Genomic DNA, 18,515 nt, shown 5'->3' on the forward strand with positions numbered 1-18,515 from the left:
TGGACTAGCTCATCACGCAGGCTGAAGTCACCGAGGTGATCAAAAACCTCCGTGGTGAGATCCGCCCTAAGCACCTCAAGTGTTTGGATGTTATTATGCTATTTATTATTGACCTTATGCTTTTAATAGTACTTTGCCTGTGTTCTAAAATTTTTACCACAATATTGCTTTTTGCACATTCTCTTTGAATAATATCAGAAAAATTATGAACAAGAAGATTTTACCCCCGGATTTTCCTTTCAAATATTCTATTTTATCAATCATCATTAGTAGACTGTCACACACATTAAAAACGCCTCACTGTAACAAGTTTTGTTCAGACATTACTGCTTTTATGTCATCCACGTCCTCCTGTGTGCATTGTAGATTTGTTTTAATCTCCTGTAATCTCCCTCATTAGGTCTCTTTTCTGCTGTTTGTTGATGATGTGGGACCTTGGAATGTCTCCTGTTGCTGTTATCAAAGTGCAGATAAAATTTCTTCTGATGCTGTAATGAGTCATTTACTAGCATTAGAGGAAGTTGTCTGTTTTAGCTTAAACTCTTGATTTACATGGCAAATTGATGCTTTGGTCGCATTGAGGCTGCTCAGCACAGAGTTAGCCATAGCTGGCACAGACATAGGGATGTAATATTCAGCTCTTCAGTTTGTTTGTTTGTTTTTTTTTTTTACGATTTTTGTCGGCACTAATGGCCTTTATCTCCTCTCCTCAGTAAGTTGAAAGGAAAGAAGTGAAGAGACCGGGAAGACATGTAGCAAATGTGCCTGAACCAGAAGTCAAACCAGTTGAGGTGCGCTGATCACTTGAAGTTGCGTGTTTTTACCCCTGCACCACCGCTGCGCCCCAGCTCTTTACTAGTTTTAAATCCGAATGTATCTCAAAAGTATTAGTCATACAGAACAGTGTGAAATCATGTAAAATGGTATAACGTTTTTTTTGCCAGAAAATGTCCTCCAGTTAAATGAGGTAGTTATTTGTGCAGTGGATATGTTGGTCCCCACATTGTTGAAATCTTGGGTTTGTTTTTCTCAGATATTAAACCCACGACGTAATTAAGGGGTTTAACTAAATGTCCAAAGTGTTGTTTTCCGCTGCTTTTATCAATTAAGGGATAGTACTCGTACTTGTCGTCTTCCGCTTTATCCGGGACCGGGTCGTGGGGGCAGCAGACTCAGCAGAGACGCCCAGACGTCCCTCTCCCCAGACACCTCTTCCAGCTCCTCCGGGAGGAGCCCAAGGCGATCCCAGGCCAGCCGAGAGACATAGTCCCTCCAGCGTGTCCTGGGTCGTCCCCTGGGCCTCCTCCCGGTGGGACGTGCCTGGAACACCTCCCGAGGAAGGCATCCAGGAGGCATCCGGTATAGATGCCCAAGCCACCTCAACTGGCTCCTCTCGATGTGGAGGAGCAGCGGCTCTACTCCGAGCCCCTCCCGGATAGCCGAGCTCCTCACCCTATCTCTAAGGGAGACCCCGGCCACCCTACGGTGGAAGCTCATTTCAGCCGCTTGTATCCGGGATCTCGTTCTTTCGGTCATGACCCAAAGTTAATGGCCATAGGTGAGGGTAGGAACGTAGACCGACCGGTAAATCGAGAGCTTCGCTTTTCGGCTCAGCTCTCTCTTCACCACAACGGACCAGCACAGTGCCCCCATTACTGTGGCAGCCGCACCGATCCGTCTGTCGATCTCCCGCTCCATTCTTCCCTGACTCGTGAACAAGACCCCGAGATACTTAAACTCCTCCACTTGAGGCAGGAACTCCCCTCCAACCTGAAGAGGACAAGCCACCCTTTTCCGGTCGAGAACCATGGCCTCGGACTCGGAGGAGCTGATCTTCATCCCAGCCGCTTCACACTCGGCTGCGAATCGCCCCAGTGCATGCTGTAGGTCTTGGCTAGAGGAGGCCAGAAGGACCACGTCATCTGCAAAAAAGAAGAGACGAAATCCTCTGGTCCCCAAACCAGACCTCCTCCGGCCCTTGGCTGCGCCTAGAAATCCTGTCCATAAACATTATGAACAGGACCGGTGACTAGGAACGTAGACCGACCGGTAAATCGAAAGCTTCGCTTTTCGGCTCAGCTCTCTCTTCACCACAATGGACCGGCACAGTGCCCCCATTACTGTGGCAGCCTCACCGATCCGTCTGTCAATCTCCCGCTCCATTCTTCCCTCACTCGTGAACAAGACCCCGAGATACTTAAACTCCTCCACTTGAGGCAGATAGGTTTAAGGGATAGGTAACTGGTAAATATAAATATTGTGATTTTTAACTATACAGGTGCTGTATGGTGCTGTGAAAGTGTATTTGCCTCCTTAAAGATTTCTGGTCACCCTCTTGTTTAATTCAAGTGTAATCATCATATCATGATAAACTCTACCATATATTCTGTGAAAAAGTATTTGTCTCATTACAGATTTCTTCTGTTGTTGCTATTTTATTACACATTAGAGAAAGACAACCTGGGTAAATACAAAAATCAGTTTTAAAATTATTTCTCCAAGCTAGGCCCTGTGGGAAATAGTAATAGTCTCCTAAATCCAATGACCAGTTGTGCCAGTGTTGGCGACAGCTACCATCACCCATTTGCAATAACAATAGGTCTTTGATATAATGGAGGAATGTTTGCGTTTTCATTTGCAGAATTATTTAAATTGTAGGCTTTTCAAGCTTGAATGGCCAGTTAAAGGGGATGCCACACACACACACATCTTAATACAATTTCCATGACATCTAGTGCAGCTTTACCGCTGCATTGCTGTAGGTTAGGATTCCAAACCTGTTCTATTTGTTCTTTGGCTTTAATTGCCACATCAATATTTCACAATTAGCTTCTATTTTTCATTTTCAGAAAATGCTGTCTTTATCTTGTAACATTTAATTCAACATGGAAAAAAGACTACTAAACGCTGATTTACAGTATTTTGAAAATTGATCAAATGTAATATTTTTCCTTTAATAATACTGAAAGTCATGACATGTATTTAGTGGTTAATAGTTTTAATAAATTATTTGTAAGCACTGGGCTTGAGATGGCAGAACAAATCTCTGATCCATCATCTGTGGAGCAGGTAGACACTCATGGATATAAATCTGAATTGAGTGTTCCTCACAGCAGTGAGAGAGAAATAAATAGTAGTTTGTAAGTGTACAAAAAAGGGAACCACTGACTGATGATATTATGTTGGTCCTGAAAAAGGTAATAGAGGGAATTTCATAACATACATCTGCAACTAATCATTCCAAACTAGTACCTATCCAAACAAAATGAAACAGCAAAAGTTGAACCTCTGTATAGAGTGGGAGGGGGGTTATTTAAACAGACAGTTTAATTTAAATCAATGAATGTTTATACAACTCGCATAAGTTTTTCTAATTCCTTCATAAATGAAACCATCAGTTGAAAATTACACATTGGATATTAAAAATGTGACTAAACAACTAAAACTTTAAAGAGGAAAATACTTTTTCACAGATTAAATCAAATGTACTTATATACTTGTGAATGTCAAAAAAGTCTTGCAATGTATATCACCAAATAACATAAGTTGATAAAAGACACCAACATATGAAAGAATAAAAACTCTTCAGTCTGCAGTTCCATGTACACATTATAATTGCTGTCTGATGTGTGCGAGAGTGTGTCTTTACAGTACCCTTTAGTGACACGAACAGGTTAATGTTGAAAGTGTAGGCATCTTGATGTTGGAGGTATGGGAGAGGTTCTGGATCCTGTAAAAAGAGGTTGAACAAAAAAAAATCAACTAAAAGGGTCTCAGAATCTATAACAGTTATGGATTTGTTTCATTAATTTTTTATATAATCAAACAGCCAGTACAATATTTTCAAAAGAATTAATAAAGTAAACTTAATAAACAAAATAAAATATATGTCGCTGATTATAACTGGTGAAACTGATGAGCATGTCAGTTACACCAGGGCTTTTTTGATTTTTTTTTTGTTTGTTTGTTTGTTTTTGGTTCAGCCATTTTTTCCTTTGTCACACACCATCCGGTCACCAAGACTACAGTTCTACAATTTTTTGGAGAGGTGTGGCTCCGTGGTTACTTACTAAAGAGAATAATGGGGGTTCCATCAGTTCTAGATAAGGTTAAAGTCCAGAATAAATCCACAATGACTAACATAGAACATACTTAATGCATACACATATGCACACACATTACTACTAGGCGTCTGTGGCTCAGTAGGAAGAGTAGTTGTCTTGCAATCAGAAGGTTGTAGGGTTCGATTCCAGCTTCCTCCTGCCATATGTTGATGTGCCCCTGAGCAAGGCACTTAACCTCAAGTTGCCTACCGATCTGTGTAAGGGTGTATGAATGTGTGAGCGTTAGTGAATGTGATTGGGTGAATGTGGCTCTAGTGTAAAGCGTTTTGAGTGGTCTGCATGACTGGAAAAGCGCTATATAAGTTCAGTCCATTTATTCTAAACACGTTTGTTAAAAATATTTTTATCATAACATTAGACTAAACTAAATAATTTCCATTTCACAGTCTATATTCCTGAGTTGTACAAATGCATTGTTTGTTATTGTTTAGCTATTATGATTAAACCGTTTCTTTGGATGTATCTCAATACGTCTAAATAATGTCCTGTAAAAATATTGTCTTTTTTTCTGTAAAATTAAAATGAAATGCAACTTTGTCTTTCTCCCTGCTAGGAATATTTTAGTGCACTCTGAGACCTAAGCCCCTTTTCCATTGCTTGTGGAAAGTTCCAGACAGGTTGCGTTTTGATACAAATTTCACCAGGTAATTTCACTTTCCTGGGGCATAACTTTGACAGGTAAATGGTCTTATTCTAGAGTAGGGTTTTTCAGCGTTCCCCGTGATTGTTAAATTGGCCGGTTTTTTGTGCAGCGAGGCTTTGCATCGGTAGCTGCAGTAATGGCAGAGGTTTGTATGCAACCTAATCATTTTTATACCACCACAGTTCTGTGAGACAAATGTTTTAATGCATTGCTGATGATCAGAGCACTTTAAAGTTTCCATATATGTAAATAAGACACATTTCCCTGAGATTGTCTTTTCATGTAAACCTAACTTAGTGGAGTGTGAACTCTAATATTTTTCATTTCTCATAGTTTTATGCAGACAGCTCTGCAGGAGCTATGAAATGACTAAGAAGCACATAGAACTGTCAAAGAGGTTGTGCCCAATTGAAGCTTCAGAAAAGTTTTCTCCACTTGTTTAAACTTCTGTTGCATTGTTTTTATTCACAGTAATATTTTCTAATCTTCCAGAAACATAACCATTCTCAATGATTGAAATCTTGCTCAGAGGTTCAAATAAGGGGAATACTGCAAAAATCCAAGGCCAGTACCAGGATAGAGACCTCTAGCTAATCTGAGAGTGACCCCTTTAGCTGAACAGTTATATGTAGAGACATTTCCCACTGGAAGTCCCAGAGAGATGGGAGAGTGGGAACTGCACCTCCTGAGGTCCAAACTTTGTGTACAAAAAAGATTATATCACTGTCTGGACCAAACAGTAAGGTCCTTCTTAGTGGAGGTTCAAGGTGGCCAGAGCTGATAGACCAAAGGTAGCATGGAATTACCTTAATTTTCCTAACAAAGTTTCTGTAAATTAAAATAGGTGTTTAGGAAATTCAGCCTTTCAGAGAGAGATACATAAATAGCCATCTTTGATAGGGTTAAACCTTTAATCAAAATCATATTCATCTGTATGTGTGTGTACAGTCAAGTTCTTGTTTGCTGTGAATCCAGACCACTGGTCAAAGACTTTTTGAACTTAATTGACTTTTTTAATTAACTTTTTTAAGTTGACCCAGGGGGTGTCTGACTCGACACATGAAAAAGAACACACCCTGGACCTGGTGCTGTCCTTTGGTCTTAATGCAAATATGATTCAGATCTGTAAACATATTTTTCTGACCACTTTGCTGTACTGTTCCTGGTTGCTCCGGTAGCACCTTCAGCGATATGTACCGTTATGATTTACAAAGCTATACTCCGGATGAACTCTTTTCTTATGAAATGGAACTTGTATGGAGGTTTTGGACCTGGTATAACAATTTAGTCTGAAATGCATGGCACAACCTTGATTAAACGAGCGAACTCTTGAGCTCAGATGTGCGTGTAGGTGTGCTGAGCGCCAGTGGAGGATAGACCATCTTCAGGTTTTATTGCAAATACTTAGAGACAGGCTCACTGAATATCTGAGAGCAGTTAAAGCTGCCAAATGTAGCTTTCTGTCAAATCTTATTTCTTCAAACTCTCAAACCTCATATGCTTTTTAACATGTTGAAATCTCTTATAAGTCCATGTGAAAGAAATGCTGCTCTGCTTTCATCTAACCGCTGTGAAGTTTTCCTGACATTTCTTAAAGAGAAAATTTCTTAGATTGCCTCCTTTATCTACTATGGATCCAGTGGTTCCATCAGTCTGCCATGCTATCTTTGAGTGTTTAGAGCCTGGGTCCCTAGGTGAATTGACAAAAATTGTTCAAGCCTTCATTGTGCCCCTCTTTTTGGATGTGGAGTCACCGGCATTTGAATCGGCTGAGCGGCGATGATAGAGCTGAGCTGGATAATGTTTCTCCCTGGACTATCATTGCAGTGGCGGTAATGTGGTGTGTTTGTGTGGTTGCAGGGGGCGTGGTGGGGGACGCCGGCCCCAGGTGCATGCTGCTGGCCTGGGGCCTCTTACAGGTGAGTCTATCCCATCTTGGTGTGGAGTCGGGGGTTCCGTAGTGGGCGCGGTGCTCGGTGGTGCGGGCGGGGGCTAGGGTAGCGTTGTGCGGGGCCTTGCCTTTGCCTTGCTGTTGCGGCAAGCTGTGTGGTGGGGCGCAGGATAGAGCGGGGCTGTGCGTGGAGCTTGCGATATGTGGGTGTGGCTTCGTTGGCTTTTCGGGGATAGAGCTCATCTGTGGGGGTGTGCCCCTGTGCTGTGGGGAGGGGATTCATAGTGGTCTGGGGGCATGTGTTCAATATCTGTGTCCTGGTTGGGGGTGGCCCTGTGGGGAAATTCATGTTGGGGTTCATTTGAGGATGGGGGGCTCATGGGGTTAGGATCTGAATTCATTGGGGGGTTGGGACTGTTTCATCCTGTGGCGGCTCTGGTTGGCAGGCTAGTTTGGACCATGTAGACGCCTCTTTTGTACATGGCCCCCTTTCCGGATGAGGATGGGTGTCGTTGGGGACTGGGATCGGGGTGGGCGGGTCAGGGTCCGGGTCGGGGTCGCTGAGGTTCAGGCACGAGCCCAGGCAAGCCCAGCCCGGGTTCAGGTGCTGAGGCGGTCTGCCCCTCTCCATCCCCGGAGGCGGATTCTTGTTTTCAGGGCAAGATGGTGTTCGCCAAGGATGATGGCATTGCTTTCAGCACTTTGTCATGACGCCAGCGGTAATGACCTTCTGCAAGAGCCTTTGGACTGCTACTCAGAAGGTGTTGTAGGGATCCTCTTCCTGATGACTCATTTTGCCCCACACATGGAGGTTGGCTGGGCTTGGCAGGACATTATGTAGAGTCTGGACAAGGAAATAGATGCGTGGGAAATCTGCCTGCCTGATGTCTGTCCAGGTGACATGGAATTTTAGGGTACTTTCCCACTTCGTCCATGCCCCCCTGTTGCCGGAGCCCCACTGTTCTGCTTACTCGCTCTTCCTCAATGACTGCTCGGACCTCTTCCTAGATTCACTGATGTCTCTCCTTCCCATGGGGCTCGCCCACTTGGGACTTTGAAAAATTGCCCAAGCCAGCTCTCCCAATGGCCAACGTCCCCACCAGCTCCTTCTGCCTGAGGCATGACTCTGTCACATCCACTGCTCTCCCCTATGGGGGAAATTTACTGCCAAATATCAAGAGCACATATTTTCAATTTGAGAGCAGGATTTCATTCTGCTTGGACTCAAACTTAGTAATGCTTGCACTCAAAACTAGTAATGCCTGCACTCAAAACTTCTGTTTTCTTTCAAATATACTCTGTTCTCTCTCAAAGATTTGAGAGAGATCTAATGCTTCTTGCATTGATAATTGCTCCTCCTGCTTGCTTCATCCTCCATGCATGCAAACTCTCTGCTCAAATCAAAACTACACTCTCAAGTTTCCTCCCTGCTTGCAAATTATTTTAGCTCTCTCTCAGATTAAAGTCGTATCATCTCCTAGCAACCACATCAGCCAATATAATGACAGTCTGCAAATTCTAGGTCACAGGCTAAGTTGTGGTGCGCTTATTTCCTTCTACTGAGCGTACCTGTGTTGCTACTTCCCTGACGCAGGTCATGCGGAGCAAAATCTGGAAGTAAGTGTTTCTATGCATCCGTTGCGCGTTGCAATTTTGTGAAATAAGTCAATCTGCTTCAATGGATAGCTCAACTCAGCAAAGCAATGGATAATTCAAATTATCTTGAAGTGATTTTAAACATTCAGTAGTTTAATATGTACATCTATTTTTATCAACATAAACAACAGTAAAATAAAATATGATAGACATCTTTTCAGTGGAAGACATATTTAAGAATTGCATTGTAAATTTGCTAATTCATCTTGTATATCAAAGATAAAGTTAATGATTTAAAATATCACTGTAATAACAATATTTTCAGTAAAATGGTGACAAAGCTAACCTCATATTTTAAGGGTTTGGTCCTTGTTGGGTTAAACACTTTCTTTTTACTTATTGGGACACCTATTTATGATATCTGAATCATACATTTTATAAATAAATGCTTATTCTTCATTCTGATGACTCTGCTGGGGCGTCAAATTCTGTAACAATAGCTGAGACAAATGTGATATGTTCTCAGTCATCAATTGTAGCAACACAGGCACAGTCAATAGAAGGAAACAAGCACACCCCTACTAAGCCTGTGACCTAGCAGACCTGTCATTCTATTGGATGATATGGTTGCTATGAGATGATATGACTTTAATCTGAGAGAGAGCAAAAAGAATTTGTGAGCAAAGTAGAAACTTGAGAGCACAGTTTTGATCCGAGCAGAGAGCAAGTTTGCATGCATAGAGGATGAAGCAAGCAGGAGGAGAAATTATCTATGCAAGAAGCATTAGATCAGAGCGCAGAAACAAAGGTTTAAGAGAAAACAGAGTATATTTGAAATAAAACAAAAGTTTTGAGTGCAAGGATTACTAAATTAGAGTAAAAGCAGAATGAAATCCTGCTCTCAAATTGAAAATATGTGCTCTTGATTTTTGGCAGTAAATTTCCCCCATACTCCACGCTCGCCACTTCCTGCCTGTTTTCACCTTAATGCCGGCTGCTGACTCTTTCTGCTCCTGGGACTAACCTATACTCTAGGACTTCTCGTGTTCGTGTCACCATGAACTCTTCCATGAGACCACTGAATGGGAGCTGTTTGCTGTTACTGGTTCCATAAAGGGCTATACTACTAAGGCCGCGAGGGAAAGCCCAACCATTTGCAGAGAAAGCTAATGATTTTCTTTTCCAGGGACTCCACTGTTGATACTGGGACTGAGTAAACCAGCAAAGTCCACAAGACCCATGGTAGAATGGATTGCTGGTAAATCCACGCCTTGAATCTACCAGGCAGGTCTGACTTGTCGACCTTGGTGAGCCAATTTTCCAGATCTTTGCTGGACTTCTGAATGGCGGCAGTATCTTTCAGAGACGCATCAAACAGCTTTTTATTTTTATCTCTGCCTTCCTCCCTCCCTGTTGGATGGAATAAGGGGGAGTCAGGTTTAGCCTAAACCGGCTCAGTTATGGTTGAGGTTGTTGGACCACTTATTTGTTGAATATTGGACCATTTGCACGTTGCTGGACGCCACTATGGCTTTCCAACGTCATCGGCCATTTTGTACCGCAGGATATTCTGTCCTACAAATCCCAGCAGCCACTGCGGCTGATAAGACGGGGCGTCCCAGTTCTGATGCCCCACTGAACTATATAAACGGACTATGAGATGGCCCACACTTTGGCTTCAGCTGGGGACCTCGACACTGAAGCATCCCTCTGGAGAAGAAGAGGTCCAACGTGGATTCTTCATTTATTCTCCTTCGTTGGCCAACGAAAAATTCATAAAAGAAGTTTCTGGAATAAGAATGCCAGAAATTTCACTTTGCCTATCGAAGACGTGAGTTTAACACGTAACAGAAGAAAAAACCCTCACATTGGTTTCAAGGAGACGGATCGCCACCTTGTTTTGTTCTAGTCGACTGCTGATCATACTTTTCCTTTTCGCCAAGGAGGCCAAAAAATTGAGATCGACCACTTTCTTGGAGTTTAACTGCGGACGCGCAGAAACTCTTCACCCTCCTTTCCTCTCTCACTCGCTGCTCCAGAAGGAAGACTTCAACAAGTAAAATCCACCCTTTTATTTTCATTTCTGTATTAGGAATAGCTTGGGCAGGGTAGAGGAGGTTTTAGTGCGATGTAGAATCGCCACTTAGAGTCGAATGTGTTCTGAATTGTATGTGCATGCCATTGTTCTTTTGAAACGTGATTACAGTGTTTTTCTGAGGCCGCCGAGTCTCACAATATTGTGCTTTCACCGTGTGAACACCTGAGAGCAGGTGCGCTGTGAAACTGGACTTCTATAATAACCTTATGGTGAAAATCAACCATTTTCTTTGTCTTCAACTTCATGTTTTATGAGTTGCTGCCAAAGGTTTTATAACCCTTTGTGTTCTCGAACATCCCCAGCGGCGGGGGATGTTTTATGACTGCCTGTATCTCATTGAGCTACACTTTCTGGCGGGCTGCGCTCCCAAGGCTTCATTCAACCATATTCCCTTTGTATTTTTGCCATAACTGCCATAACTGCTGGTTTGATCTCATACACATTCACTGCTGTTTTTATTTTGTGTAGTTAGATATTTCACCCTTCTGTGTAGAACTTTGCATGTTTGATTAGGTGAAGATTATCGAATTGGAATAGCGAGGTGGATCAGGCGGTTGATTCAATAAAGATTCACGTAGATAAAGAGCAGTCGTTTGTGTTTATTTTGTGCAAGAGTGATTTGTCAGTCCAAATAAGGTTAAAGTTCCCCACATTTCGAAAAAACGGTTGATTAAACAGTGACATCTCTGGTAATAGTTATCAATTATTACTGAGTATTTAACGGTTATAATTATCAAAGGCCACTATTACAAAACCAGAAGACATCTCTGGTTTCGACTCATAAATAAGGATTTTGGTTAAGAAATTACTTTTTTTTTAAATTATGATCTTTAATTATAATTATTGATAAATATTAATTAATCAATCATCATAATCCCAACAAGGTGTAAACACACCCTCCATTTCTGCTACCTGTACGACTCCTTCTCTTTTCCAATGGTTATAATCAGTCTGACAGAGAGAGGTAACCCCAATCCTTGTGGTTTTTAGTATAGCTGTCAGGATTTGCCATTTTGGACTTTGTTGTGGTTTTGTGTTTGTTTACTTTTCAGCTAGATGTTTCTATTCCTTTGGGTTTAGTATTTATGTTTGTTTATTCCTTCTGTTTCCTGATAGTTTTGTTCTCTCTCCTGCCTCCTAGTTTTAGTAGTTCTTTCTCCCCTTGTCTATAGTTCCCTTTCTCATTTATTTATTACTTAGAATGGTTTTCTCCTGATTATTAATATTGTGATTATATTGCAGTTCTCTTTGCTTCTTTGGGTTTTCTAGTTTACTTTCTCGCTTAGTGTTTCTCGGCTTGTTTATTGTTAGGTTATTTTTTCTTGCTGCACTCTTCTAGTTTATTAATTTATTTTCCCTGATCCTCCTCTTGTCATTAGTTCCCCTTCAGATATTATTTACTCAGTGTTCGTTTCCCATTTTATATTTGTAGTTCTTCCTAGCCTTATCCCTAGTTTAGTTCCCCCGTGTTAGTCTCTATTGTTTCAGTTCCTTCTGATAGGTTCGCTTTTAGTTATTGTTTGCCGTTATACTTAGTTCCACTTATTGTTTACATTTTGGTTTGCATTTATTCTAGGTCATCGCTTTCTCTGTTTCCCTCCCAGTTAGTTCAGTCAGTATTTGTTGGGGTTTGTTTACTTTTTAGTTAGGTCTTCCTCTAGTTCTTATTTTCCAGGTTGTTATAGTTTTCTTAGATCTGTTTCTCTGAGTTTGTTATTTAGTCCCTTCTCCCATGGTTTAGTTTGGATTAAAGGCTAACTTGTTTATTTGCGGGTGGGGCTACAATGATGCAATCAATTGACTGTCGCAACATGTTCTGCATTGACCCCCAATGATGTATATTACATTTGAAGTGGATCCGATGATGCATGAGGGAGATAGAGCACTTGAAATGTCCTAGGGGGCACTGTTTATCCAAATTCCAATTTAATGTAATAAAGCTGTTTATGGGCTGACAAATATGAAGCATTTTTACTTTGGAGTAAATCGGACCTTCCTAATGTAAGCTACACTCACTTGTTTATTAGTGGGCGGGGCTAAAGATATGTCATCAATCGACTATGTTAATATGTTCGGCATTGACCCCTGATCATGTATACTACATTTCAAGTGGATCTGATGATGTATGAGGGAGATATAGCCCTTGAAGTGTCTTATGGGGCGCTATTGATCCAAATTTCAATGTAATCCAATAGAGCTGTTTGGGGGCTGACAAAGATCAACCATAATCAGTTTGGAGTAAATCGGATATTCTTAATGGAAGCTGCACTCACTTGTTTGTTTGTGGGCGAGGCTAAAATGATGTCATCAGTTCACTGTGTGAACCATAGATCAACCATAGAACCAAAAGATCAACCATATTTATTTTGGAGTGAATTGGACCATGCATGTGTAGTTTAGAGCCAAATGTATGGCCGTGGCGTGACATCAGAATTTCCACGCCGCCATACCCACACCCTCCAGCCAAAGCAGTCAGTACTGGCGACTGTCTTAGACCATCATGTTATCTGTTACTTGGGACAGTTTCACATTGATCAGGTGAAGAAAATCAAAAATTGACTCTCTAAAGGAAAACATGACACTTCCTGTTCTCAGGGGCTTTGATGATGTCAGCATCTAATCAGTGAATATTTTTCAGGGCCCGAGGCAGATCAATCTCAGGTTTCAGGTCTCTGTGACTTTCCTTGTTGGAGCTGTATCAATTTAGTCTTTTCATGTATCAAAAAGCTTTTGACAACTTTTGATCCCCAGTGCCTTAAGAGTATACTGAGTGATTTTCAAGTGTCTAAGTCAAAAACTGTAGGAGGAGTTCACTCAGATATGCGGGCTTGAAAGGGCAAATCTGGGGTCAAAATGGCAACTTTCAATCCACAATGGCCGACTTCCTGTTGGGTTTGGACCACCGCTCCGAGATACTTTTTTGTAGGTCTTGACAAGTTACATATGTGTACCAAATTTCACAATCCTCGGTCAAAGCATGGCTTGGGGCTGATTTTTTAAATATTCTAGGGGGCGCTGTGGACGAATTAGGCCACACCCACCAAATATGTCATCAGATCTCTGTTGGGGACTGGACTAGGATCAATCACATTGAATTTGGTGCAGATCAGATGATGTATGTGGAAATTAAAGCCAAACGTATGGCCATGGCGTGATGTCCAACTTCGCCGTGCCACCATGGCCACGCCCTTTTATGAAAAGTCACTGTGCTTCAAACGAAGTTACACCCACTAGTTATCAGTCACCTGACACAGTTTGAAGCAGATTGAGAGTAGACAGCCAGATAGCGACCTTTCCCAGTAAAAAAAAAGTGACTTCCGGTTCTCAGGGGGCGTGGCTTTGATGATGTCAGCATATAACCCCATAGGATCGTTGGGAACCCGAAGGTCCTCCTTCATGTTTCTTTGGGAAAGTTGTTCAATTTCTTCACTTTGGGCGTAAACGGCATTTTTGGGACCCGGCCACGCCCCTAAACATGGCCGAAAACTCACGATTTTGATAACTTTTAATCCCCCATGCCTTACCTGCATATTGACCAAATATGAAGACGATAGCTCATAATCCCTAGGAGGAGTTTGTTAAAGTTCGAGCTGAGTAAAAGTGAAAATGTCATGGAGTGACATTTTGGACTTTGTGGGTTCTTGTGAGGGTTTATTCTGTAATTTAGATTCTCCTTATGGCTCTTTGTTTATTTCTTAGGTTGTTGTTTCTATGTTGTCCTCTAGTTTCTTTGTTTACTTCAGTTCATAGTTATTCTAGTTCTTTATTTCCTCCTCTGATTTATTCTCTTACTTAGTTTGTGTTTTCTGTTGTTTATTTAGTCCTTTCCCTCTTCCTCAGCCTTTGTATTTGTTTAACCTGTTCCTGCTGCGTCCCTGCCTCCTTGTCGCACCTGTTTTCAGTTCCGTTGATTATCTGCCTTTGTTATTCTCACAGTATATCAGTTGGTTTTGTGTCTTTGTTGAGTGCTGGTTCCTTCCGTTATTACCCCGTTCCCTACCACGTCTATGTTTTGTTTATGCTTCGCTTTGTATACTATGTTTTGACTATGCTATGCCTCGCCATTAGTACCTACAGTGTTTTTGTTACGTTTTTTGCCTTGAGGAATAAATTATGATGTGGCTACCGAGCTCTTGTCTGCATTTTGGTCCGACCCAAGATCCTCCACGACAGAAAAATGGCCAAACATTAGCCTTTGACCCAAAATGGTCGACTTCCTTTGTGTTTTAGGGCATACCCCCAAGAGACTTTTTTTCTTGGTTTGAGGAGATCTACTTGTGTGCCAAATTTCAGATCTCTACGACTTACGGTTCGGCCTATCTCACGTTTGGGGGCATGGTTAAGAGGTTAGGCCACGCCCACCAACAACGACATTAAAGAACAAAAATTTCACACGGGGGAAAATTTTGGGTAAAATCGTGCGCATCTAGGGGTTTGGCAAAGTCCCCAAATTGCCCCGGAAAGAGACAATGGAATAATGATAAGAAATCCTACGATTCCAATAGGCCCTTGCATGCCTTCCTGCTTGAGCCTAATAATAAGAAACACTACGATTACAATAGGCCCTTGCACTTGCAGGCTTCCTGCCCGGGCCTAAACTTGCAGGCTTCCTGCTTGGGCCTAATAAGAAACCTTACGATTGCAGGCTTCCTGCTCGGGCCTAATAATAAAAAACCTTACAATTACCATAGGCCCTTGCAGGCTTCCTGCTCCGGCCTAATAATAAACATTCGAATTACAATAGGCCCCCTAATTAAAGGTAGACATATTACCTATTAAAAAGTAAATCTATCCCAATGATGAGTTCCAGTCATTTTGATGGCTTTGACATGCAATTATACTCAAAATTTCTATTCTTGGGAACACAGATTGGGGCTGAAGAGTTTTGTTTTGGAGCCAAGTAAAGTCCTTTATTTCAGAAAAAAAGAAATAAAGGCCCTCTTAACACTAAAGAGGACAGGCAGCTCAAACTCCAGTCTCCTTGTTTGATTCCTTAGGGTTTAAAGATTAAAAGAATGCCTAGAAGTACAAAGGTACACAAGGTAATTTCAGATTAAGAAATAAAAATACTGGAACATTTATCAGCATTTAGATTGTGAAACAGGGATTCTAGCAATAATTTTCTCCCCAACTCTCAAAATTAAAAAGGTTGAATTTAAAGAAAATTATGTCTGTCCTCCTTTTGAAACACTATGTGGGAACAAAATCTAGTTTGGAATCATAAAAATGTCAACGCCGGCTTAAAATACTCCTCTCCATTTAAACTGAGCAGAGAAACTCTTGAATACAGCTGGGATCAAATTGAGCCAAACAAAAAGAGAACTATTGTTATTATAGAGTTACAGTACAAAGAATTGGCAAAGGGTTTCAGCATCAGTAAATTTGGATTCATGTAAGAGAAAACTGTTGCTGTGCTTCTAAATTGTTTGAGATCTCTTTGGACTATGTGCACTCATCCTAAATAGGATCCTGATGATTGTCATGACAAAACTGATCAATTACTGCATTAAGAGATTGCTGAGAAAACATATTTTGAAAAGAGATTGTTAAAAATGTATTTGAATTCTTGAAGCTTAAAATTTGGCCATTTGTCTGTCTTTGATGTTTTGTCTTTGTTTTGTTGGAATGAATGTTTGTTTATGTGTTGCATGACACAATAATCCATGTTTAGAATAATGTTTCCAAATCCCAGATTGATTAAAACTGTGAGTTTTCAGGAGAGTTGAAAAGTAACTTGTTGCTGAGGTAGGTGCATGTTAACAGTTTTGCAGTTTAAGGTACACTGAGATGGGTTGGAATGAAGAAACCGTGGGGCCCGCCCATAGGCTGCCCCTCAGTGGTTAGTACTGCCTGGCTCTGCATTGGTTTTTGCATCAAAATTACAATTGATTTCCATTAATGTAATACTCATCTTTAGGGTTAGAATCAGGATGATATGTGACTTATTTATTTTAAGTGAGACATTGATAAACTGCTCAACAACTGAAGTTTGTGTTTTGTTAATGGAACTGAACTGCAGTTAAAAAACAACTGGATTTTCTTTATGTTGCTTTCGGTAAATTCACAGTGGCACATAGTTATGTCAGAATTTATTTCTTTGGTACTATGTAATGTGATCCTGGTTACTAGAAACATTTTTCAAACATTTAGCTAGATTGCAGCATGGGTTGGACCCTGTGTCAGAAGAGGGAAATGTCATAATAAAATATTACTGGGTTACAAAGGTTTTAGCACTTATGGGAAAAGGGGTAGCTCATATCTCCAGTGAGGACTTGGTGACAATGTGAGAGACATTTTGTACTTTGTTTATATAACTGGCGCCCGGCTCCTCAAGACCACATTCTGAAAACCCATCTGAAAGTATGGTGATATTGCTAAGATCACTGGCCTCCATATCTTTGTGTGAAGATAGGATGTTGTTTCACTGTCAAAACCTCTCCACTTTCTCAAGTGCTTTCTCAAGTTTCACAGACGGTGAAGATTCCCTTGTATGAGGTGTAAAACACATTTGGCACAGTTTTGGGTACATTTAAATAGTGCCAAAGTGATGGCTTCATCTGGCACACTTCCCACTAAAACATTTGTGGAACAAATATGCTTCAACTGATTGAGTCCCACTGTGGTACAGTTCTTGTCATTGTGGATTTGGAAAAAAACGATTTTCTTGGGATTTTACAAGCACTTTCATGGTGTTTTGCACTGCTTATTGAGAAAAAAAAGGTACTTTAGGTAGAAATTGCTTCTAAACCCATGTGGGCTTAAGAGGATAATGTAACTATTTGCTCTAAATAAATCCTTATAAATTATTGACACTTTCTATGTTTGAGAATAACGTCTCGAATATAGGAATATGAGTGTAACTTTGGGTGATAAGATGACATTTGGTCGGGAAGTTCCAACATTTGTACTAACCTGTATGGGGTTAGACACTGCAAAAGGTAAAAGTGCTTCCATTGGCACAACCCAGGGTGAGATTGTTGTCCCAAAATTCTTCCCCAAAAAAGGTCCAAGAGGAACATACTCCCAAGCCTGGATATCTCTTGCTGCAAATATACAAAAAGCACATTTATATAGCTTTGTCATTAGCTGTATTTTAGGTACAAGAAAGTATTGCCAGAGGAACAAACTGTTCATTTTGGTAAAAAATCTGATATGTGCATACAACATTTTAGGCAATAATCTAAAATGAAAAAGAAATTGCTTGGTCAATCAATTAATGTGGACGGCATTAAATTAATCTCTGGTAATTAAGTAAAAACCCTTGGTGTTATTTTTCACCAGGACATGTCATTTACATCCCATATTAAACAGATTTCTATGATTTCCTTCTTTCACCTCCAGAATATTGCTGGATATTAGAAATATCCTATCTAGCAGTGACGCTGAAAAACCAGTCCATGAATTTGTTACTTCAAGGCTGAACTATTGTAATTCTATACTATCAGGATGTCCACAAAAGCTGATCCAAAATGCTTCTCACCCTATCTCTAAGGGAGAGCCCAGACGCCCTGCGGAGGAAACTCATTTCAGCCACTTGTATCCGTGATCTTGTTCTTTCGATCTCCCACTCCATTTTTCCCTCATTCGTGAACAAGACCCCAAGATACTTGAACTCCTCCACTTGAGGCAGGACCTCCTCGTCAACTCGGAGAAGGCACTCTACCCTTTTCTGGCTCAAGACCATGGCATTGGACTCGGTGGCACTGATTCTCATCCAAGCCGCATCGCACTGGACTGTGAACTGCTCCGGTGAGAGCTGTAGATCGCGAGCTGATGAAGCCACATCATCCGCAAAAAGCAGACACACAATCCTAAGGCCACTAAAACGGATCCCCTCAACACCTTGGCTGTGCCTAGAAATTCCATAAAAGTTATAAACAGAATCAATGACAAAGGGCAACCTTGGCGGAGTCTAACCCTAACCGGAAACAAGTCTGACTTACTGCCAGCAATGCGGACCAAGCTCTGACACCGGTCATACAGGCCCCTAACAGCATGTATCAAAGGGCCTGGTACCCCACACTCCCGGAGTACCCCCAACAGGATTTCCTGAGGGACATGGTCGAATGCCTTCTCCAAGTCCACAAAGCACATGTAGACTGGTTGGGAGAACTCCCATGCACCCTCCTGCTGAGGGTGTAGACCCGGTCCAGTGTTCCAGTG

At 41.4% G+C, this 18,515-nt stretch overlaps 1 protein-coding gene across 2 annotated transcripts in view; it reads right to left on the bottom strand.

The window, feature by feature from the left end:
• Nucleotides 1–18,515, bottom strand: part of fah (fumarylacetoacetate hydrolase (fumarylacetoacetase)) — an 81,522-nt gene that overhangs the window by 19,050 nt on the left and 43,957 nt on the right. For both annotated transcript variants that reach the window (XM_047364150.1, XM_047364149.1), the window contains exons 9-10: nt 17,265–17,395; nt 3,655–3,730 (exon numbers count right to left, since the gene is read on the bottom strand). In XM_047364150.1, coding sequence (XP_047220106.1) covers nt 3,655–3,730; nt 17,265–17,395 — 207 coding nt within the window. The remainder of the gene's footprint in view (nt 1–3,654; nt 3,731–17,264; nt 17,396–18,515) is intronic.

Source organism: Girardinichthys multiradiatus, chromosome 4, assembly GCF_021462225.1.
Source record: "Girardinichthys multiradiatus isolate DD_20200921_A chromosome 4, DD_fGirMul_XY1, whole genome shotgun sequence".
Taxonomy (NCBI): Eukaryota; Metazoa; Chordata; class Actinopteri; order Cyprinodontiformes; family Goodeidae; genus Girardinichthys; species Girardinichthys multiradiatus.